The sequence below is a fragment of the Semicossyphus pulcher genome, unplaced genomic scaffold (genome assembly GCF_022749685.1).
Source record: "Semicossyphus pulcher isolate SPU_LCO1_2020_fin unplaced genomic scaffold, fSemPul1.0.p SCAF_2, whole genome shotgun sequence".
NCBI classification, from domain to species: domain Eukaryota; kingdom Metazoa; phylum Chordata; class Actinopteri; order Labriformes; family Labridae; genus Semicossyphus; species Semicossyphus pulcher.
In genome coordinates, this window is record NW_027211693.1 from 19,762,771 (window position 1) to 19,787,012 (window position 24,242).

Below are 24,242 nucleotides of genomic sequence, written 5' to 3' on the forward strand. Positions count from 1 at the left end.
ATATGTACAGGTATGTGCGCGCGTGAGTGTGTGGAATACAGACTGTGTGACACAAAAGTGATTAATGTTGCATTTGTTCTTCAAGTTGCACAACAGTGGCATCTAGTGGAGGGATGTATAAATTGCATGTGAAATTCACCTGACCTCTGTGACTGTGTGTGTGTGTGTGTGTGTGTGTGTGTGTGTGTGTGTGTGTGTGTGTGTGTGTGTGCTCAGGTACCTTTACAAGCTGAGGGACCTTCACCTGGAGGGAGAAAACTACACCGAGGCAGCATACACACTGCTGCTCCACTCCCGCCTGCTCAAGGTACAACACAGGCACACAGAAAGATATTCTGTGGTTTCATGCTCTGCCTCACCACGTGTCTGTCTGCCGTGAGTGAGACAGTTTTTTATTAGCTGATTAATGGCTGCTTCGTCTCCGGCCTCTAAATGATGAAGCTTTGAGGTTAGTTTATGGCACGGCATCGGCCACTGTGGCTTCATCTCGATTGTGATTGATGCAGTACGTGTGTGTGTGTGTGTGTGTGTGTGTGTGTGTGTGTGTCTGTGTGTCTGTGTGTGCGTGTGCATGTGTCTGAGTGAGTTTGACCTCTTTTGTCTCTTCATTTCTTTTATGGGACACTTAGAGGCTCACAGAGACGGACAGAGGAATAAGGACATCCTCCTCTCTCTCTCTCCTCCTCCTCCTCCTCTCTGTCTAGCATCATTTCATCAAAGCAGTTGAGCTCTATAATGTTTGTAATAATAATCTCCGTTCATTCCCAGTGTCACTTCTGTCATTCCAGTTTCACATTGTTGAAAGAGCACAGCGCCCTCTAATCTCGTTCTTCCCCCTCTTTCCTGAGCAGATAGAGCAGCTCTTATAATGGAATTAAGTTTTTGGAAATTGCATTTACTTTTGGCTTGTTTTAATATCTGAGTCATTTCATTAGCTTTTGTCTCATTTATGTAATAAATTAGGCGTTTTTGCGCACTCTGCTTTAAGCTCTCCTCTTTTGTGTCAACGTGATAAATGGGGGTTCGTATGACTCCAACTTTTTCTTTAGTTTCAGCAGGAAAAACTCTTCATACAGTACCTGTATCTCACTGTTTTTTCTATTTTCTTTCCTCCTATAGTGGCTTGATGAGATGTGCAGCCCGCAGTTTGAGTCCCTCGGCTCCCAAACGCAGCGGCAGCTCAAAGAAACGCTCTACGACACCATCATTGACTACTTTGACAAGGGCAAGGTCAGCATTGTAGATCATAACGTGCTCCGTCTTTCTTAAATCCACCTTTAAAGTGTCGATGTTTTGAAAAGTGTTGTTATTTTTTTCACAGTAAGTACCTTCAGGAATGTATTTTTAGAAAGGCAGTAACCTTCTGTGTTCCTCTCACAAAGAGATAAAAGAACACAATAAGAACAGAAAAATAATCTTTTTAGTTTGGGATACGCAGAAGCACATAAAATCAGAATTCAACGCACGGTCTTTTATTTTGGAAAATATTCCTTTCCTTCTCTGTTCAGCATCTTTCTGTGGATGAGACAGTGTTGCAATCATGCGGTCACAGTCTGTGAGCGTCTTTGTATTCTCCATGAGGGCTTTGCGTTCTCTGAAGCAGTGAAAGAGACATTTCCCTCTTTTCTCCAGAGTCCTGGAAAGAGAGATTCTCACAAGCTGACTCCGGACCAGGACAGCTGCTGCACATTTATTAGCAGATGGTGTAATGAAGGACACTTTCTTCTTTTCCTCGTGTGTGTGTGTGTATGTGTGTGTGTGTTTAGATGTGGGAGGAGGCCATCACTCTGTGTAAGGAGCTAGCTGAACAGTACGAAAACGAGATCTTTGACTACGAATTACTCAGCAGGAGACTGGTAAGACATGATCAAACTCTCATGCTGTATTCTCTTTTATGATCACACACACTTATTCTGTGTTTTCTTTTCTCAGCCTTTTTCGCCTGAATTTCTTGTTAAGATGTTTTAATGCTCTCAGGTGTAAAGGGGTGTTTGAAGGAAGGAAGGACGAGCAATCAAACTATTCAGGTGTTTGATAGCAGCAGCACTTACAGCTTTTATGGGCACTGAACCCTTGTACATTTATATCTCGAGTAATGCAAATAAAATGCGTGAAATGGTCTGATAGTTTAGCTTTTGTTCTTTGTGGAGTACACAACACTCACAACATATTGTTCCCTCTAAGCAGTTTCCACACTTAGCCATCTGCGCTCATAAATTACAGCTCAGCACAATGATTCATCCGTGTTTAAGAAAGAAAATACTTTACACTTACAAGACATAAATCCTCACTTTAAATCCAGAGGAGCTTCCACACTGACCATGTGACACCAAAGTGTGTTTCCTCACTGCCAGTCATCAGCAACTTCACACTCTCCTCACTTTGCCCCCTCTGTTTCTTTCATCCCTTGTCTTGGCACCACAACTGAAATGCTTCCCTCCATTCCCCGCATCCTGACTCGTCGCACCACCTTCTCCTCTATCTCCCCTTCACTCAGCTCCTCTTTTCCCCTCCCCACTGAGAATTACTCTTTTAGCAACAATGAAAGAACCTCTCTCTCTCTCTTTATATGACTGCAGCAGCAACTCTCTCCGCTAATGCTGAATTTATGTGGTTATATAAATGACAGACATTGCCCTTGGATGCTGTGCACTTTATATTTTTTCTACATCTATCACCCTCAAAGGCCCGGCATTCTGCTGAGGGCGGCTTTGTCATTGGCACGAGCTGATAAAACGACTCCAGCTGCACACGGTGCACATCTGAAACTCTCGCCTGAACACGCCGTCTGTCGCTCTCTCTGCAGGAGAAACAGGCCAAGTTCTACGAGAACATTATGAAGATCCTGAGGCCGAAGCCAGACTACTTCGCAGTGGGCTACTACGGACAAGGCTACCCTCCGTTCCTCAAGGTTTGACACTGCTTGCTGGGAGTGAAACGAACAGTGTCTTTCATAGAGTAGAAACACACATATTCACACTATGTGCAGCACTGACTCCTCACCTTGTGCAGAACAAGAGGTCAAAACACTTTGTATTCATCATCAGCACTAAAGCCAAGCATTTTAAAATTGCAGCGGTAGACAAGATTCAGAACACAAAGTAAGACAGTAAACAGAACGGGACAGAAAGGACCTTCTGAGAGCATGTATATCTGTGGATTTCAGCACATTTCAAGATAAAATATTCCACTGTTGGTCACTGCTGTATGTATTATATTTGTTAATCTGCTGGGGTAAGGGGAATGACAAAGACAGTTACTCCGTTAGGGGAACAGGGCGGTGATAGGACACCAGGTACAAAAAGCTACTAAGGTTGTTCTCCATGGACAGTGGGGTGGTCCGTCCCACTGAAGGAAGTAAAAATACAAAGTAGATATGCAGGATAATTAAAGGCTTAATTATTTCATTATCATTATTAACGCCAGTTCTTTCCCTTTGGTGTCAGAACAAGGTGTTTATCCACCGGGGAAAAGAGTACGAACGCAGAGAGGACTTTCAGAACCACCTGATGAGCCAGTTCCCCAGCGCCGTGCGACTCAACACCACCACCATGCCGGGAGACGAAATCAGGAACTCTCCTCTTCAGTGTATCCTGTCAGCACAATAACACACATATAGCCAGTGATACATAGATGTACTGTACAAAGGAAATTATGTTAATGCTATACATGAAAGAAGTACACATTAATATACATGCACCACCGTAGGGATTGTTGAGTACTTTGTGCTCTGAAGTTTTTATCTTTTGGTGTAACTCTGTATATAAAACCCAAGTCGCTCTGGGTTGGACACATCCTTCAAATATCAGTTTGTACTTTCTGCAACAGGGATGTAGAGACACTACATTTATTCCTGAGCGATCTGAACCAGATATCCAGTGTTTCACAGTGCAGCCAGTGCTGGAGATTCCTCCTCGCCTGAAGAACAAACCTGTTCCTGACCAGATTATCAAGTCAGTCAAACAGCACGTTGACAGTGGGAACATCTCTAGTGTGAAGCATTACTTTAATTGCCTTTACTTGAACCTTTGGCTCCCTTTTTCTTACAGCTTCTACAAGTCCAACTACGTGCAACGTTTTCACTACTCCAGACCTACGAGGAAAGGACCTGTCGACCCAAACAATGAGTTTACTGTGAGTTTTATCTAAGATTTATGACCACAAGGACCTTGGGAGTCTTATTTTAGAAGCTATTCTTTACTTTCCTTGTTATTAGTCTGCAAAGATGAATCCTTGCCCTGTTGGATTTTATTCAGGTGGTGGTTTGATTGTATGAAAAGGAATTTGAGAAAGGTTATAGATGAGCACTTTAGATGCGACATCAGATTCAGTTATTACTGTAATGTCAGATATGAAATGAGACTCTGAGTGATGGAGAAAAGAAGCAGAGGAAATGGCCAAGAAGAAATGTAGAGGACCACTGGCATTAAATTGCTGCACTAAAGGAACATGACTGAAGAATAAACCTTTAAACCAGCATTGGCAGACCCTTTGTCTCTGTAAACTCAAAACTGGCCTCACCCCTCACAAGGGGCCGAGGCTCATCTAACCTCTTTCTTATATTCCTCCTTCCCTTTTTTCTCCCTGTGTTTTAGTCGATGTGGATTGAACGCACCACCTTCACCACTGTGTACAAGCTGCCAGGGATCCTGCGCTGGTTTGAGGCCACTGACATGAAACATGTAACTCGTTTGAGCTCTTACCTCCAGTGCTAAATGTTCCCCATCTCACCACAACAGATACATGCCTTTCTTTTTTCTTTTTAAAATATCATTTTTTACATCTCCCACATCCAACCTTAAACCTTCCTCACCCTCATTTTTTATTTCTCTTTCCTTCCTCCTGCTCCGCTTCTCTGTCCAGACCACCCTGTCTCCCTTGGAGAACGCCATAGAGACCATGGAGTCGACCAACGAGAAGATTCTGACCATGATTAACCAATACCAGGCTGACTGGAGCCTTCCCATCAACCCGCTCTCCATGCTGCTCAACGGCATCGTGGACCCAGCTGTCATGGGGGGGTTCATGAAGTACGAAAAGGTAAAGTGTGAAGAATCAGACGCAGAAGTTTTATCTTTATTAAACAATCATTAAATTATTGTGACTGTGTGTGTAGAAAGTTAGAAGGCAGCATGACAAAGTTTCTTTCTATTTGTCTACAACATCTATGAGTCTAAACAACTTATTCTAGCTTGTGTAACAGCCGAATGCAGGTCTCGCCCCTCGTGATGAATTGACTCAATTTGGTTGACATCAAAAATCTGTATCATCTCATTAGGTTCTCAATATTATCTGTCCAGAACACATTAAATGCAATGAACCGATTAGATTCTGGCGTATATGTAGCTTTAAATATTATTAATGTCCATCCCCAAACACCGTACAGTGTAATATTATCCCATATAGGCTAAGATCAGTGAGCTTAGAAAGTGCCTTTGTCAGCAGAAAAGTCAGATAATTAATTTACAAAGTGCCTGACCAAAGTGAAACGTACAGCTGTGATTCTTTAAACAAGTCTTTATTATTCCCGTGAATCAGGCGTTCTTTACCGACGAGTACACTCAGCAGCACACCGAGGACAGAGACAAACTGCTGCGCCTCAAAGACCTCATCGCCTGGCAGGTACTGAACACACAAACACACTTCACTGAACGCACCACATAAAGTGGAGTCACTTTTATGTGGACATTCTGTTGACATTATAAAATGTGTTTTATAGATCCCGTTACTGGGCGGAGGGATCTCTCTGCATGGGAAGAGAGTGACGGATGACCTGCGTCCCTTCCACGAGCGCATGGAGGAGTGTTTCAAACAGCTGAAGAAGAAAGTGGAGAAGGAGTATGGAGTGAGAGAGCTGGTAAGAAAAACAGAGAGACGAAGAAACATGAAAGAAGTTTGATTCTCTGTGGTTGTCAGCATGTTTATTCAGGAGGACTGGACACTGTGACTGTGGGAGAGCTGCGATAATTGAGCTGATAATGAGCCAGACAGATTTTAAAGATCAAAGCGTGTCTGAGTAGAGTGTTGATATGGGATTTGCACCTTTAAATTTCTCTATAACCACATCAGGGTTCAGATGGTCGTGCTTGGGCTCAATATGTTCATTAGCTTGTAAATTGGCTCTGCCCTTCAGGAGAGATTAAGCTAACGATGAGAGGGAGTGATGACACGCTCGTTTTAACTTCACTTGCTTTGATTTTTACGGTTCTCTGATTATGAACTTCTGCTTTTTTCATCGTCGCTGTCTGTGAACTTTACCATTTAAGTAGCCTCTTTTTAAGTTCTCTTTTTATGTGGATATAAAAAAAGTTCTAATCTCTCATTGCAGCCGGACATGGATGAGAGGAAGTCCACGCGTCCTCGCTCCATGCTGCGCTCTTTTCGCCAGTCCATCATCTCCATCTCCTCCCTGCAGGGATCTGACTGTGGGACTCCAACTAAGCTCCAAGCAGACAGGTAGCATACAAAAATGACATCTCCTCTACAGGATACTAACACTAGCCACCAATGTGCACCAATTAAAAAGTAAATCTGACATAAAAACTACAAATGTCCTCTTTATTTAAAAAGGACTCCATAAGAACCTGGATATGAAAATAGACATTTAACCCTTTTAAATGGATACTCACACCCGTCCTTCCTCCTCCCAGAGACCTCCCCCCTGAGTCTCCGACCTCCTGGACCTCCAGCCTGCAGCGCTCCAGTGGCAGCATGAGTGCAAGCACAGTGGACGAAGGGGTGGTGACTGTGGGCGAAGCAGAGGTCAAACTGAGGAAGAGTAAGAAGAAGAAGAAGAGGAGCAGCATGATCTTCATCACAGAGGAAAGAGAAAGGACGAGTACACTGGACAGCAAGCGGGTGAGGAGAGAAAGGAGAAGAAGTATAGAGTAAAAAGATGGCGTGTTAAGAGAGCTGAGACTCTGGTGTTGCAGAGTTTGATGTGATCTCTGTCTCCCTCTAGCTGTCCAAGAAGCAGGAGTTCCGCAGTGACACCAACTTGGCTGAACCGAATGTAGGAAACGTGCTGCTGACAAACGCCAACTCCAGATCCCTGCCCGCCATCACAGGTCACTCACATACACAAATCCACATGGTGTGATTGATTTACTCGTATAAGCCGGGGTCCAACAAGCCATCAAAATAGAAAGTTATCACCTGACACTGTTTTTTTTTTACCTATTCTGGAAAGCTGACAGCGAGAATAAACACCCGAGCCTTTTGGAGTCGAGTGGATGTCAATAAAAAACTTGGCAAGCCGGTGAACGTTGCAGTAATTGCCTGACCTTACACAAACTCTGATGTAAGGTAGCAAAGTAATCATATCGCTCGTATTTTTTTGAGAAACTTCCAGTAAATTTTCTACAATTCAGTATCATAACCCTGCACTTCAAAATGCTGCATTAGACCACAATTCAGTGCTGCCTCTCTGGCCTCCTGCCATGTTGGAGCAGGCCAGCTGAGCCAGCATTGATTGTGGATTTAATAGACCCCTCTGATTAGCTCCACTGACTACAAGCCGCACAGCCTCACTGAACACACACAGGGGAAGCGGTATTGACACGGCGTGGAGCAGATGCAACAGCGAAATTAGTCCGAACAAATTTAACTGCTGGAAGGAGCAGAGGTTTCATTGTAGGCTGGTTATCGATCAGACACAAACACTGATGTTGTCTCCATCTGTAGGTCTGTCCTTGGCGGTGGTGGGGGGCGCAGAGGAGGTGGACTCCACCAGAGCCAGGAGGGACAGTAAAAGCATGTCTGTCTGTGGGACCTCTGACCGCACAGCAGACAGACGCTCAAAGGGCGTCATTAACCTGCTCTTCAAGTCAAAGGTGAGACCAACAGGTGTTAATCAGACCCAGAGAAAAACACATTCAACATTACATTACAAGAATAAGGATACAGTTTGAGAACTGATGGTTAGAACCACTGTCATGTCTGCTTAATATGAAGACAAAGCAAGGTTAACCATAAGGACTTGTAACAGAAGGGAAACAGCTGGCCTGGCTCGGTCCAGAGGTAAAAAGAAACCACCTTTCTACACCTCTGAAGTTCACTTATTAAGTAAGGGATAATGTATGCTGAGCAGGTTGTCATGGAACCCCAACAGGGTGTTTCCTCCTCTGCGATAACAACCTGCTCACTATGCATTATCCCGCTTATTTACACAGCTATTTACTTATGAAATCAATAGTTTGACACAGAATATTGATTTGGAAATGATTTTAATAATTTAAAAATGATTATCTTTCTGTTTTCCATATCAAAATAATCTGTTACACTCAGTGAGAGCTGTGTCCATAGCAACGATTAACTCTGTAGCCTTCTTAAAATGAGCTAACTGAGCTAATATGACTGATGATTAAAATTAGCTAAGCTAGCTGTTTTTACTGACATTAAAATGAGCTAAGCTAGCTGTTACTACTCACATTAAAATGAGCTAAGCTAGCTGTTTTTACTGACATTAAAATGAGCTTAGCTAGCTGTTATTACTCACATTAAAATGAGCTAAGCTAGCTGTTTTTACTGACATTAAAATGAGCTAAGCTAGCTGTTATTACTGACATTAAAATGAGCTAAGCTAGCTGTTATTACTGACATTAAAATGAGCTAAGCTAGCTGTTTTTACTGACATTAAAATGAGCTAAGCTAGCTGTTTTTACTGACATTAAAATTAGCTAAGCTAGCTGTTTTTACTGACATTAAAATGAGCTAAGCTAGCTGTTATTACTGACATTAAAATTAGCTAAGCTAGCTGTTTTTACTGACATTAAAATGAGCTAAGCTAGCTGTTATTACTGACATTAAAATGAGCTAAGCTAGCTGTTTTTACTGACATTAAAATGAGCTAAGCTAGCTGTTATTACTGACATTAAAATGAGCTAAGCTAGCTGTTTTTACTCACATTAAAATGAGCTAAGCTAGCTGTTTTTACTGACATTAAAATGAGCTAAGCTAGCTGTTATTACTGACATTAAAATGAGCTAAGCTAGCCGTTATTACTCACATTAAAATGAGCTAACTGAGCTGTTTTTACTCATATTATTTAACACAGCCGTTTACTAACACTTACTATCACTCATTAACACTTTAAAATGTATCAATATTAAATTGATGCTGGTAGGGGGATTTGTTCCCTCTGGAAGCAGCCAGGCTAGCTGTTTACCCCTTTATTCAGCTTTAATGCCGTGATTAAAGATAACCACCTGCTTTCTGCAATCATATTGTTGGTACTGAAATTAGATTTTTATTGATCTTATTTAAACAATTTGCAAGAAACATATTCCCCCACATTTGGAGCTATTCCCAGAACAGAGGCACTACTGCAGCTTTATCACCATTGTTGGTCTTTTCTAGATTATTCCAAGCAATGTAAAGATATAAAAGATCAAAATCTACCGAGCTGTATTATGTGATCATTTTTACACCAGCATAATCTTCCAGATGAATATCAAGGACATACTTGAAGTCATTTATCCCCATAACTTTGTGTTTGATTTATGCATGTTTGTTTGTTTCAACAGAGCTCCAAATCGGAGGATGTGAAGCCCAGTGATTCCTCCAAAGACAGTGCCAATCATTTCTGAAAGCCCTCATTTTAATTTCCGCTTTCCTTTACTTATTTTTTATGCATTGGTATTACAACAACTTCAAATGAGCCTGCAAGCAAGAACAAATTATGCACGCACTCCCTCTCTGCGTCTGCATGTCAGTCTCAGTGTTGTTGTTGCCTTGATGTAATTGATTTTACCTATCAATAAAGGCTATTTTGGGGCCGTGACCTTTTTCCTGGTAATTTGAATGATTCCCAGTAAAGCCAAATGCCATCTTACAGCTTTTCAATCAATTGTGCTTCTACAAGAATGAGCAAACACAAACCATCCCGCCGACGTGCCTGATTAAAAAGCTTCTTATTACACGGTTCCAGCATTGTTGTGACCAACTGAAGTTAATGGGAAAATAATAATTTGATAAAGCACAAAGGTTAGCGCGTCCTCCCAAAGGACCTGAAAGAGGAACAGGCTGCCAAAAAGCTTTGGCTCTGATACAGCAAACAAGAAAGTGTAATAAATTCTAACATAATGGGGAGCAGCAAAGTGTGGAGCCCACGTTACAGCATTTGTTGTGTTTACAGAAGAGCTTAAACAAACCGTGAACTGTGCTTTCCCAATCTAATTCATCTTTTAGATTTTCCATTAGTTGGAACAAGCATTAGTTTCATTTTTCATTTTGAAATCTAAAAACATTAAGCTTCAAAGAATAGCTTAACATGTAACAAGATGTGCTTTTTTTTCTTTGAATATTATGACAAAACTGATACCTGTTTCAGGTCCGTATGCTTAGTTTAACCTACAAACTAGGAGCCAGTTTGATTTAGTATAAAGAGAGGAAGCAGGTGCTAAAAGCTAGCCTGGCTCTAAAGCTCGCTATTTACCACTTTACCGCTGTCTCTTTGTTATATCTGTACAAAAAACATATTCATTCAACATAATAAACACATTCTTTTTAAAAGTGGTTTTCATACAAATTAAAGAAATAGGATTTAATAAGTCATGACCAATCCTTCAAATTATACTACTAGCTAATCACCCACACTTCATGTCATTATGCTAAGCCACGCTCCCTGTCTCTCACTTCATACAGTATGTAACCAACAGATATTAGAAATGTATGTATTGCTTGTGTATAGTTCAAAGTGATAAAGAAAATATCTAGTTAAGAGTGCTAAAGTATCTGAAAATAGCAACTTGAGAAAAGAGGAGATTCATCAGGTTCCATGCAATATTCCTCGTCTTTATTTCTTACAGCATGATCAGAAAATGTCCATTAAAGGCCGCGTTTAAAGTGAAAGAAGTATGAGAAGAGGTATTTGTTTTTTCCCTCAGATGTGCTTCAGTCAGTCCCTCCAGAAAGTTACAAAGTTGCTTTCCAGGAATTCACGCAAATTCAACATTTTCTCGACTTTGCAATTTAGGCCAATTGCCGTAACTTTTACTCAAATTCAACCAATTATTCTATTATGTCACTAAACTTACTTCTTGGTGCACAAAATATCGCTCCTCTGAGGTCTGTGATGTTGTCTAAACATCTTTTACTATTTCTTTATTGTCTTTGGAACACTGCGTCCTAGAGACGGGGTTCCGATGTGATCGTCTCGCTTTCATGAGATATCTAATCCGGCCTAACTACAGTATCTTTAAAAGACTTTCAACTGTGATTCCACAATAATAAATCTAACACTCGATGTGTTCTTGTGGCCATTGATCCATGATTCTGTGCTGAAGACTGTTAGCCGTCCACAAAATAATGACGAGAACAGCGTCAATGTGATAATGTGTGTCGGTTCTCCTTTGCACATATGGATAGCATTAAATGTGCACGTGCAGTGTGAAATAAGCATTTCATTAGTTTTTACGCATTTTATTTGGCAAATTGTCACAGACATCGACCCAAAGTGATGTCAGAACACAAAGTTCACTCAGCCAATAGATGACTTTATTGGAGCGTTTGTACCAGTCGCTCACAGTGGATCCTGGAGGGACTATTAAGTTAGAGTAAAAAGTACGCTGCTTTAAAACTGCACCAGCAAATTAAATTTCATCTCGATTCCCCCCATCCTTTCTTGACAAGAAAGACAAAAGAGCATATTGATAGAATTCTATTCCTTTAATCTTGATGCAGATTTAGCTACCAATATATTTCTCAAATGAAACTTTAAATTATTTAGTCTTCTTATTTGATGCCACGGATGCTGGTTGATTCTTTTGCAAGCTCTGCTGGTAGGAAGTTCCCAGAGTTATAGAAAACACTGTTTTGTAATCTATATTGATGTTGCAAGATACGAGCCCCCCGGTTCCCTGAAGAATCTGTTCCAGGAGGGAGTGTGTGAATAATGAAAAGCAAACCCAGGACAGACAGATGTGCAAGGAGTGTGTACGGTTCCCTGATTCTGATGAACTCTTGTTGGCCAGTGGAAAACAAACTCCTGAAGCAGAATTGTAAGAGTAGACAGACGGCAGCCTTAAGGCCAGCGTGAAGCTTTATGTTATGACTTGTACTGTCTCTCAATCTGTAGGTCGATTGTTAAAAGAGCAGACAGGCTGTTGCATGTCATGAATATAAATAAGAAGCTAGTGCAGTTAATCAGGGAGTTAATGTTTCACCTGCATGCGTGTGTAAAAGGTCATTATATTAGAACATCTGATTTAAAATTAGGCTTCTTTAATGATTCATACATGTGGATGAATTTCTCTCATTTATTCAGAACTGCTTTCACTGTACAGCGGGAGCTCAGGCAGAACAAAGGAGACATTTCTGCCATTATCTGACGCCACATTGACCACCAGGTTTTTCAACAGCCAATTTAAAGTCGCAGACAGGCCTTTTAAAAGTCATGCAAAGTCTCGTTCTGCAATACTTCAGGCAGTAGTGTGGATCGTCGTGATTAAACCATCGCTCCGTGACCACAGAGACGCTTCAGCCCTCAGACATTTATCTCACTTCTGCAAAAAAAGAGGATGGCTGGAGGAGATAGCGAAGTTAAATGATATGCTGTACTTTCTCACAGGCGATGAAGGCCGCACGTCGCTTGACTTACCAACAGAATCATTGCCATTTAAAATGTCAGAACTGTCGTGGAAAGTGTGTATTTCCCAAAATACTAAGAGATAAAATCTCTGATGTGTAAGAGAGAAACCAGAAAAATATTGCATTATAAATACATATATTTCAAAATATAGAAGCATTAGAGGCGTGCTCCCAAAAGCCCTCAATGATTGATATGAAAGCTTGTTCAGAAACATGTCTCATAATTAATAGCTGATGGCTGCATTCATCATATTCCTATCAGTGTTAATGATCCTGATCTGTGGCTTCTTTGGAAAAAACATCAAAAACTCAACACACAACTCCTGAAATTATTATCATCAGTGTTACTTTGAGCCTCTGAAGACGTGTCAAATTCATGTCATTAAGTCTGAAGCTTTTATTAAAGCTGTCATTACTTACATGTCATATTGATGGGTATAACTCGTGTGCTCAGACTGCATAGTGTCACAGAATTTTAAGACCTGTAATTATCTAAGCAAACGGTATTTTAAAGCAGCTGCAGCTCAGATCTGTGAGTCAAGTGATCAGGCAAGATATTACGTTTCCTGGCTTACATTGGCAGGTATTATGTCTGTTAAAAGTATGGAATGTATCTTTCACAATGCATAAATCCAGTGCTAGTTCAATAAGTAATTCATTTGATCAGTTTTCCAACTATATTCAAAGGCATATTAATATACTCACAACATCATGCAGGCTTTCATCAAAAGGAATTAATCAGAAATCATTGCTAGACACAGTTAATACGCACATTTCTTTCAGTGAGAGAAAATGTGTTAAAAATAATATATTGCACATCCTCTAACAAACATATTTCATATATAATCAGTTTAATAATAAGGTACAATGAGTTCTATTTTTCCTTGCATTTTGTCAACAACACATTCAAACCGGGCCCTTCTACTCCTCTTGGGCTCTTTGTCACCGGAAGCTCACTCTCACTCTTTCGCGCGAGAACACGCCCACCCCGCCGAGCTCACACCGACTGCATCACGGTTACCTTTGTGCTGGCATGCTAACCGCCAGTTAGCTTGGGATGAAAATTAATGTTTCCTATATAATTCAACTTCTGATTATTCTTGGTAAACTTCATATCCACAAATCTAAATGGTCCGGCTCCAAACCCTGTTTTCATCGTTATTTGGTTGAACTCAAACAGTATGGCACCTTAATTGAAAATGTGAAGAACCAAAAAGCTACAAAGAATTTAAGGACACCACATTTTATTTAAACTCTAAAAGGACTAAAATCAACTTGACTCTGGACTCGCCTGGCCTGCCCAATGTTCAAAGTTGTGTGTATGATCAGACAATTATATACACTTATTGTCATGCCTCTTTGGTGTAAATAAATAAAAAAAAATTTCAAGTACAAAAAATAAAATAAAATAACCGCCAGTTAGCTTGTCCTACCCGGTTTGAGGGACCTACCCGTCCAACAGAAAGAAGGCCAACTCTGCATCGCTCTTACGCCATGTTCTCCGGCCTGAATGGGGCCCAGTTGCTAATTTGAGCCACTCCCACACTCACCTATACGCTGTGATTGGCCGAGGGAACCACAACAGCGGATTTTTGCAGCAGATTTCACACAAACAATCTTCTCCCCTACAGATGTTTTATACAACATGTGATTTATTTTAACAAATTTCACAACGTTTTGATTCCATAGAGATGCAAGCAAAGGTTGTGTGCGCAAAAAATAGGTTTTTAAGCAAACTGTTACAAATTCATGTCCCAAAGTGAACATCTGATATGATCAAGAGTATGAAGATGAAATAAACTGACACATGCACTTAAACATTAAATAGTAGAGCCGGAGAAGATTAAGGGGAACATATTAAAAACCCTGTCTGTTGATATATAAACATAACTACAAGATCATCATATTTTAAACTATGTTAAATGTAACTCTCAGGTAATACAATTAAACAAAGAAGGGTGTTTGATGTATTTAGGATGGAGCAAAAATGCTCAGTAAATTATAGATTCACTCCCTTTGGGCCTGAGACCTGCAGGCCGCTCAGTGCTGCTGCAGCGTGATAGACTCGGCTGAGCAGCTCCACTCAGCCTGAAATTATAATTAATTCTATTGTAAGCAGTTGATGGCAAAGTAATAAAGGTGCTGATATGAAAACAGTGATACTAATATCTCACACAATGGAAGCCAGCTCATTAAAAAATAATTCACAGCTAATTACAGATTATCATCAGCAGCTTCCTCATAAAGTTTGTCATTAATGTTGAAACAGAGGCAGAGGAAACATTAGATTGTGTCACAATAATTGAGCCTGGCAGGAAGACGAGCATCATAACGAGAGATGTAGTTATGATCTGCGTCCACTAGGGGGCAGTAAAACATTGATGTTCAACTGAATGAGGGAATAGTGGATTTCTAAAAGAAATACACAACAGAGAATGGTAATTTATAATGTATTTATTTTTACATTTGAGAAGTACTTTTGTTGTTGTTGTTGAGAAATCTCCTCTATGACATCATGTCACAGCTGCAGGGACTTCCTGCTCATCCCTGCTCCTCACCAAGAAGGCAGCCGTCCAGCTGACGCATACAAAACTCTGAAACAAATGCCATCATGCAGTCTGTTCACATTCTTCTTCTTTGTTTACCTTCCTCATGTAATGCTTTTCCTCCTGTTGGCCACTGAACCCTCACGCATCTGTCTGTCATCGCACACACGAGGGATGAGATTGACTGTGAGCGTCGTCCTTTATATTTGATTTATGCACCACAGTCTGAAGTATTGGTCCTTTTCTCCAAAGTTAAACCTCAGCATGGGGACAATTTTCCCATTCCAGCAGTTTTCCTTTGGTCAGCAGTGTTTTGATTTATGCCTCCTGTTTCCTGCCAAGGTCTTTAGATTGAACCCAGTTTGTTTAGTGTTTGTTTGTGTGCAAATAGTCGGGGTTAGTGGATTCTATGAATATTTGCCACGTTGTTTAGTGTGTCCTTGATGTGTGGTGATAAAATAGAGCCTTAAAAAAGGGCTCTGGAAACACATTGACTTCTGTCTTTCTCTCATAATAACTGAACTTATTGAACATTTTTCTGGATAGTTGATCCCAAACTGTCTGGGTGAGACTCTTTGTGTGACTTTGTTTTGTGAATCACAACAAACGCTTACACTGAAATCACTACTTGTGCTTTGAACTCGGCCTCATTTCTACACTGATTTTCGCAGGAAGTGTCTGACTAAACTGCTCCATCACACAACAGCTGACAACGACAGTTAGCTCTGGTGTTGCATTTGTGTTGTTGTGATTTGACCAAACCGAAGACACGCACACAACCTTCAATAGCCGCATCTTTTTTACTTTCAGTTTCACTTTTAAGCGATTGGAATGAATACTTTAGTCGGTTTTTAAGAATTATAAGTGTTTGACATGACTGACTCTCTAGATCCCCTGATGTCGGCCGTGTTTATTATATCAATTCCCAGTCTTTAATTAGTTTTTCCTCCTGTAATTCCAGCTGCAGCCTGTAGAGAGCAGTGTTGAGACGTGCCAGCAGCGATCTCTCTCACTCCTGATGATTGAGGAGCTGATGTGTTTGGATCATAAGATGTGGAATAGTCTACTGGGCTCTGTACATCGAGTCTGATAACAGGCTAGTTATCAGCCATCTTTCTCCTCCTCCCTCCACTCTCCTTCTGTCAGTTCTCTTTCCTCTCTGTCCTCCCTGTTATTGTCTGGTTCACCAACATTTTATCCCCCTCCTCACTCTTTCCATCCCATGTTGCCCCCCCCTCCCATTACTCCTTGTGCTCTCAGTATCTCCCTGACAGGTTTTCAAACAGCTGATGGGGGAGCAGAAAGTGGAACATGTGCTGTGAGTTTTAATGGTGCTGCTGGGTAATCCGTAATCTGACAGCTCGTCACAGCGGGATGTGCTGCATGTGCGTGTAATGTACCACATGTAATCTTGCTTACAAAGTTCTGAGTGCGGGTTCTATATATGTATAATATCCTGGGGCACGTATATACAGTTTAATATACTGCAGCACATGGTTCAGATTTAAACTTGAAAAGTTCCAGATGACAGGGAGCTGGAGTGTGTCGTTGGATGACAGGCAGGGCAGAGATTAAATGTTTAATCTCAGAATTACTAATGACAGCGGACATGAGCACTGACATGTACAGTACGTGTGGCTTTCGTACTGATAAGTCAGTGTTATTTTGCATTGTTTTTATATTTTGTCGGGAACAGGTGGACTTTTGTAACTTTGTCAGGTTACTAAAGTTCAGTCTTAGGTTTAATCATTTAGAAGAAATAGAAATATAGATTGTTTGTTGCAAAGCTATTTTGCTCCCTGCAAAGTTAAAATTTCTTACCAGCAAAATTGATAGAAGGGAGATCAATACAAACCCTGAGAACTTTTGGTATTTGTACGATATCGTACCATACGTTACGGTGCCATACCATACCATATGATACAATACCATACCTATACCATATAATGCGATATGACACGATACCATACCGTACCACATTACAAGACACGACACGATACCATACACTTTATTGTCTCTGTAGGGACATTTCTCTTGGACTCACTTGCTGCATACGTTTAGGTGTCACCCCAGTAGTATTAGAAAAATAAAAAAACAATGAAGACAATGTTAAACAATCCACATGTACACAGAGAAGCACATACCATTGACTACCACTATAAAACATCCAGCATATTGCACATTAACCATACTGCACATGTTCCGCGTGATACACAACATAAATAAGTGAAAGAGGAAAACCATAAAGCCTTTGCACAACCCCTACGGCCTCAAGAAACATTATTGTAGGATACATAAAATTGTAGTTTGAAACCCACTAGTTTGGTGAAAAATCTTCAGACGTCAAACCTCTCGTGAGAGCAGGATATTTGGGATTCAGGGGCAGAGTTGATCATTCTGTGTACTTTTACTCTCATGTGTACTGAAGTGTTTATTCCACCAGGTATGCAGAAGTAAGCGGCAAATTGTAATCAGCATGATTCAGCACCTTTATTTGGGCACAAACAGCGCTGCAACCCATTTATTTGTGTCTAATCAGGATTTGTAGCACACTTCATGCTGTGTAATGAGCATGCTTAGCAAATGAACCGGAACTCTGATTTTAGAGAGAGAGACTTTAAGGACTTGTTCAACATTTGGGGGAAAATTGCAAATAGTTCCTTTCCAACAGTTCTGACAGAAGATCAATATCTCTAACATGTTACATCCTACTGACTCTGTTCATCCCCTGACTTTTCCTCTAGCATACGGATTTTCACCTTTTACATAACGTGTTGCTTTATCGCTCTTTTTATCTTTGCTAACATGCTAAACTAATGTGGTGAATATCATGGTGCATGGTGAATGCATCTGGTAAGGATCCATATTTTCAAACCTCCAAATAGGGACACTTTGATTTTACCGCAAACCCACATGAGCTCATGGTACAATTTGATTTTTCATCAGTAAATCTGTAGGCAGGGGCGTGGATTTTAGGGATGGCAAGTGTTCTGGTTTCCGTTTGTACTATGCTTGTAGTCCGAGTAATATTGACCAATTTCCCGAATTCCCCCCGGGATAAAGTATTTCTGATTCTGATCATGTATCAGCAGGCTGCAGCGTATGCAGGGAAAATAGTCTGTGTGGAGAGCAAAAGTAGACGGACCCGATCAGCAGTCATCTTACAACGATTTACCTTCTTATTAATCTCTATAAACAGACATCTGCATGTAAGTTCAGCTAACAATCTGTTCTAGATCTAAAATTCAACTTGAGACACATTCCCTTGACCCTGTGTCACGAGAGCCGTTTAGCGTTCAAATTTCCCGATTTCCTCGAATGCATCAGAAATGATCGACCTCCGTTCAACAAACGAGAATTTTAAAAGTAGTTTTCTTCTCCTCTTGAGGACAGACCTGACAAAGCTTCATTTTAACTTTTTTTTTTACAAATCTGCATCATGATGTTGAGATTTCGGCAAAGGTAAGACCCGTTAATTAAAGTCAATCACAGGAAAAACTTTTTACTTTTCTGTAAACAATGCAGCACGCGGAAAAGGAAGTCTTGACTGGGAGTCGTTTTAACAAAAACAAGGTGGGCCTGGAAATATCCTGAGGCCAATATAACTTAAACAGAAATATGAAAACATAAAAATGGCATGACAGCTATCCCTGCCTGACGTTACTAGGTCCTGTCAGTATGACAAGCAGGACAAGCTAAGCGACAGCCGCACATGGAGAAGATCACATTACATGTCATCAGTTAACCTAAAACCTTAAAATGAATGATTTTAATAAACATGCGACAAAAAACATGTAACCGCAGCTGATTTACGTTAGCATGCTGGTGTTAGCCTTTTCCTTGCAGAGTTTGGCTTAAGAGGCAAGCTAGCTGTTTTCACCTGTTTCCCATCATTATCCTAAGCTAAGCTAAGCTAATGGCTGCCGTCTCAAGCTCATTATTTTCTTTTATGATTTACTTTATTGCTTTCTGTTGTCAAGAAAGCAAAGAAGTATTTCCGAAAATATCATAAAATTCCTTCAATTTTTCAAAGCTCAAAACAGATATAAACACAAGTACAGTGTGTACCAGAGACCAGTGGCTTCTGTTATGACTCAAGTACATCCGTCTGGTATTCTGTAGTCACTGCAGTATTAATACACATCTTGTTGCTTGTGTTTGTGTTTTCCCTCCTGCTGAAAACCAGCATGTTATTCTTTCTTCAGTCTATGCCTTTTAAAAAATGTAAGCAGACGATATTATACAGCACTGCAGCCAGACCAGTGTTTGGTTCACATTTACAACAAACAAAGTTTAGCTGAGAATACACAGAATGCAATACTACAGTGAGAGTGAATGCATTAAACTTTAATACTGAGCTATTTTGAAACACCGGAGCGGAGCAGAGTGAATGATGAGAGAATGAAGTTTCCATTACGCTCAAAAAGTAATGGAGGAATTCATTTGTGACATGAACTCTTCAGGTGGTGCACAGCTGTATTAGGGAGAGTATACATGACTTAGAACTCAAACATTGTGGCTGATCTGGTGGCTCAACCTGCCCGGGCTGTAACACTGCAGGCAGACATTTAATTTCCAGCAGACAGGAGCCGCGAAGGCAGCAGCTCCTCTTCAGTTTGATGGGACAGATCACTGCTGACTGGAATTGAAAGTTTGGAAACACATTCATGTCGTGTTGTGCAGAGAAACCGTGAGACTAATAAGCATGACATTCACAGGTAGCTGCAGGGCAGCCAGAGGCAGCGAGTGATGCGTGAGTGTGACATCTTAGATCGACCACCTAATTGGTCATGGCCGTACTGTATGGGAGAGAGCAATGTGCCCGGCCACACAAGTTTGATGTGTTGTGTGTGTGTGCCACTTAATGTGCTATCAGATGTCTCCTTCCCTAATGACGTTTGTGTGTCAGACACATAATGGCTGCAGAGGAAATGGAGAAAGGAGAAAAGGGAAGGAGAGTGAAAGAAGAGGATATTATGTGTCGGTGAAAGGGATTAATAGCCAGGGGAGACTTTGGACCGTGATTACATTCTGATAAAAACAATATAAAGAAAACACATTAAGACTTCATCTTATGCTCAGATGTTGTGTGCACTTAAAAATAGCTTCTCTGGTTGTTCTCTTGTAAACATTCAGTCTCGCTGGACACACACTTAGAAAAGCTTTTCTATTTTTCCATCCGTGATAGAAAAAAACTATCGCACCATGTTAACCTGTAACCCCGTCTACTTGATGCATATTTGGCAAATTGTCTGTCACTCAAGGCTGTGACCTCCAACCTGCCCTCTGTCAGGGAAAATGGTTTCGCCCGTACTCAGCCTAAGTGGTGCTGAAGCTGAGGGCCTGAATGTAAACCTGTGGGGAAACTGTTATTTAGTGTAGCATTCTTTAATATCAGCAAGTATTATCCAACACCTCTCTTTGTTTGTCCACACTGTCATCTTATTGGAAATCCTTCCATCTTTTACTCCCTGGAGCAGACAGACATCCTGGTTTCCACCAATCACAGGCCTCTATTGACCCGTTGACTCAGGAAATAGTGTATAATTGTTGGTGGACTACACCCTGGGAATTGTGGGAGTTTTACACCAACAGGAAAAATGGCAGCATTTGTGTCATACAAGTGTAACTGTAAAAGGACTTGAAAAATCAAGCAACAATTTAGTGTGGATACAAACAACACGTCCTCTTGATAGAAGCAAGTTTTATAAGGAGTGCTTGTTAATATAAAAACTTTAAGGTAAGATGTTTATTTAAAAGCTTTGCTACTTTAAGCTGTTACACAAGTTGAGCGTTCAGACTCCTCTTAAAGGGACGGTGTGAACAGTCCCATTTTGACCATTAATGTGTAACAGTTGCGGTTGCTCCACGGGGGAAACGAGCAGACGTCTCAGGGGGATCACCCGGGTATCTCACTGTCCACCCACTGATTAGGCAGTTGTCACCAGAGGCCTGGTTGCCGTGGTAACCGCCCTCTGTCACCTCCTGTTCTCATTCACTTCCTGCTGCTCTCCTCGCTCTCCCTCACTGTCCTCGTCTTTCTCTCTTCAAAGGGCAAGTGCTCACTAACTTCCTCTTCATGCATCCGTGTGTGTGTGTGTGTGTGTGTGTGTGTGTGTGAACACGTCTGTATGCGTACGTCTGTGGGTGTGTATAACTGTATGCTGGCGTGTGTGTTTGTGTTATCAGTCACGCCGGGTGGCTGCTGTCTCCCCTGGTGATGGACTGCGATGCCAATCTGTTGCAGCAGCTCACATCGAGTCTGTCAGAGCCGAGCTGGAAAGACAGACTTACTCTTAATTCATACTTTTCCTTATCTTCCTTCCTTCCTTTCCTTCTTTTTTGTCTTTGTTTCCTCTGTTCTATTTCTATTTTCCTTTTTTCCATCTTTCTTGTCTAATGCCTTCCTTCCTCCGTATAATGTTTCTCCTGCCATCTTCTCTCCATTAACCTTCTCTTTCCTCTACCTACCATCTTCGTGTTTTTCTCCTCATGTTTTTCTCTTTGTCCTTTTTATGTCTTTACATCCATCTTTACCTCCTTGCTTCAGTGAATCTTCCATTACCCTCCACATTTCCATACAGCTGTTCCATCTCCTTACCCTCATTGTGCTCTTCATTTTCCTTGCAACTCATTTCTTGTGATCTGTAGGAGGTGAAGGACGCAATGGGATGAAATTGCTTCAGAGGTTTGGGAGAAAATGTGTTGAAATGGACAGAAATGGGGGATAATGGAGACTGCAATCATGCAGTGGCAGAGAGAAAGATGGCAGGAGTCATGTCACTGTAATCCTTCTCGTGCATATTTTAAACATTGACATTAAAAAGTTTTGCAATCACAGAAACAAGATTTAAAATAGCTTGAGGTTGTTTTTGCCTTTAACAAAAAAGACTTGATGCTCTTCAAGGAATACACTTTTGCCTAACATGTCGCAGCGTATGTTTAACTCACATGACTAATCCGCTGCTTCTGCTTCTGTGCAGAAGGGGGCGGCAGTGCAGCTGAAAGCAACCATCATACGACAACAGAAAAGGGAGAAGAAGCTGTTTCTGCTGTTGGTGTTGGTGTTGTCTTTCTGGATGTTTCAACAAGAGGTCAGTCTTCCTCTCTGGACAGTAGGAAACATAGCTAACACTAGCTGACAGAACAACTAAAACTTGCCCAATAGAGATAAATGTTTGACGTCCTCTCTCCAGGTCAGGTTGGTTTGATTTTTTTTTTCTGCTCACAATCTCTACTTCTAATTTTCTCTTTGTCAAAGCTCAGCCAGACGAGTTGATGGAAACGCGCCTAATTCACATTTCTGTTTTTGACTATTCAAGAGTTTGCTTTAAATTCTCTTGACAATTATATCAAACATTTTTGTGAAATACTTTGAAACAACATATTCAGTTACAAATGAGGGTTAAAGGCAATGTCATGTTTTATACTCTTAAAATGTTTTATTTGAACATAGACCATCGAGGCGGTGAGGACATTACAGTATAATTATTGAAAAATAGACACAGTGTACACAAAGGTATACAAACATATAGAAAGAGTCTTTATGATTGTAGAAATCCCATTGTCCCAGTATTCACCCCCTTCTCCTTTTCAAGCCGAAGAGTAAAAGTCTTTTCTTCAAACAGCAGATGCAGTTTATGGTATTGATGAGGAGTTTAATGATGGTGGTGGTTCGGGGGGGGGGGGGGCCGTTTCGTTCTCTTTGGCGGCACCTTTGGCGATAATCAGTAATTACAGGGGGACACTTCTCAATTTAACCAGACGTCCACGGTTGGCTCCGGTTGTAACTCTTGATTTTCCTCGCTGACGGTCGCTTTCCTTTTTAGACTGTTTGCTTCATCTGAGTGTCAAATTTGTTCCTTTTTCTTTGGATTTTCACTTATTGTTGAAGTTGTATCTGTAGTCATCGATCTTTTCTTTGTTTGTTCAGCCATAGTAGATTACTGTTTACTCTCACCACTTGCAGAGAGCGGAAAAGCAGCCGCTTAGCTCCGCCTACCCTCTCTGGCAGACCAACCACTGCTGGGTGATGGAAAACGCGTCACTAACTGGGCGCCGCTTGTGATTTGTTTCTGTAAATGTCACCATAGACAGCCAGTCTGTAACAATAGCATATACTGCAAATGCAAAGGCTTTCATCAAAAGAGCATTTGTGGAAGTGCGCTGGGTCTCCCATATTTGAAGCCAGCAGCTTTATGTAATTAGTTGTATTTTATTCAGTCGGGTAAAGCCCGTGTGTAGTTTGCTGATGATGACTAAAGCACCGAGAATAACTGATGTGAATCCAAGGCTGTGCTTTGAGTCTCTTCTCTGCCAGCTGCTCTAACTAAAGTATGAAATTCAGAGAGAAATTGTCCCAGAGACAGAGATAAAAGATTGGCGGACCTGGGCACCGACAGATACCTGACCTGAACATCTGCGGACGGGAGTGAGATTGCTTTTTAGAGAGTGAGACACACTGCTGAGGATAATTGCCACCTGGTGGGAGATGGTGAAAAGAGAGAGAGAGAGAGAAAGAGAGAGGGAGTTTATGTCACACTTTGAGTTCAGAGTCACACCTTTTTGTGAAGCTCCAGGACATCCAGATCCAGGAGTGACGGGGCTCAGTGGTCCCTGAGCCCCGGAAATAACCCCCCACCCTCACCCCTCCATCTGTGTGTGCTTTGCTGCCAGATGGATGCTGCCCAGCCTGTATCAGAGCGACACAGACCTAAACTCACAGCTAACCAGCTGGAACTGTGTGCAGTCGTTCCTCCTCTCCGAGTCCCGCTGGATGCTGCTCTTTCACTTTTCAGCCTCTCTTGACTTTTGTTTGTTGGCTGACGTCGTTTTGAATTATTTTTGAAATGCTTGCAATGAAATAAGCCGGAGAGGAAATGGAAGTTACAGCGGCAGCAAATTGCAAATGCGACGAGAATAGAAAATATGGGAAAAGTCATTTTAAATAAGAGTTTTTCTCAATGCGTATTACAGTATGAGCTCTCCCTACTTAGCCACTGGGACGCCCCACGCCTGCCGATTACCCTCCCTGTTACCCTCCTTCATTGTTAACTTGCTCCGTCCCTCTGTGTGCGTCTTCTTCTCTCAGCAGAATGGTAATTTGTC

The 24,242-nt window shown here is 41.3% G+C and overlaps 1 protein-coding gene across 3 annotated transcripts in view; it reads left to right on the forward strand.

The window, feature by feature from the left end:
• dock2-like (dedicator of cytokinesis protein 2) overlaps window positions 1-9,799 on the forward strand; it is a 97,764-nt gene extending 87,965 nt beyond the window's left edge. For 2 of the 3 annotated variants that reach the window (XM_069670571.1, XM_069670573.1), the window contains 15 exons: window positions 217-307; window positions 1,120-1,230; window positions 1,767-1,856; window positions 2,807-2,911; window positions 3,447-3,588; window positions 3,872-4,134; window positions 4,596-4,682; window positions 4,864-5,040; window positions 5,539-5,622; window positions 5,720-5,857; window positions 6,329-6,456; window positions 6,651-6,858; window positions 6,962-7,067; window positions 7,684-7,832; window positions 9,525-9,799. In XM_069670571.1, coding sequence (XP_069526672.1) covers window positions 217-307; window positions 1,120-1,230; window positions 1,767-1,856; window positions 2,807-2,911; window positions 3,447-3,588; window positions 3,872-4,134; window positions 4,596-4,682; window positions 4,864-5,040; window positions 5,539-5,622; window positions 5,720-5,857; window positions 6,329-6,456; window positions 6,651-6,858; window positions 6,962-7,067; window positions 7,684-7,832; window positions 9,525-9,587 — 1,942 coding nt within the window. In that variant the 3' untranslated portion in view covers window positions 9,588-9,799. The remainder of the gene's footprint in view (window positions 1-216; window positions 308-1,119; window positions 1,231-1,766; window positions 1,857-2,806; window positions 2,912-3,446; window positions 3,589-3,871; window positions 4,135-4,595; window positions 4,683-4,863; window positions 5,041-5,538; window positions 5,623-5,719; window positions 5,858-6,328; window positions 6,457-6,650; window positions 6,859-6,961; window positions 7,068-7,683; window positions 7,833-9,524) is intronic. The other variant, XM_069670572.1, reaches the window with a different exon arrangement.
• Window positions 9,800-24,242: the final 14,443 nt, after the last annotated feature.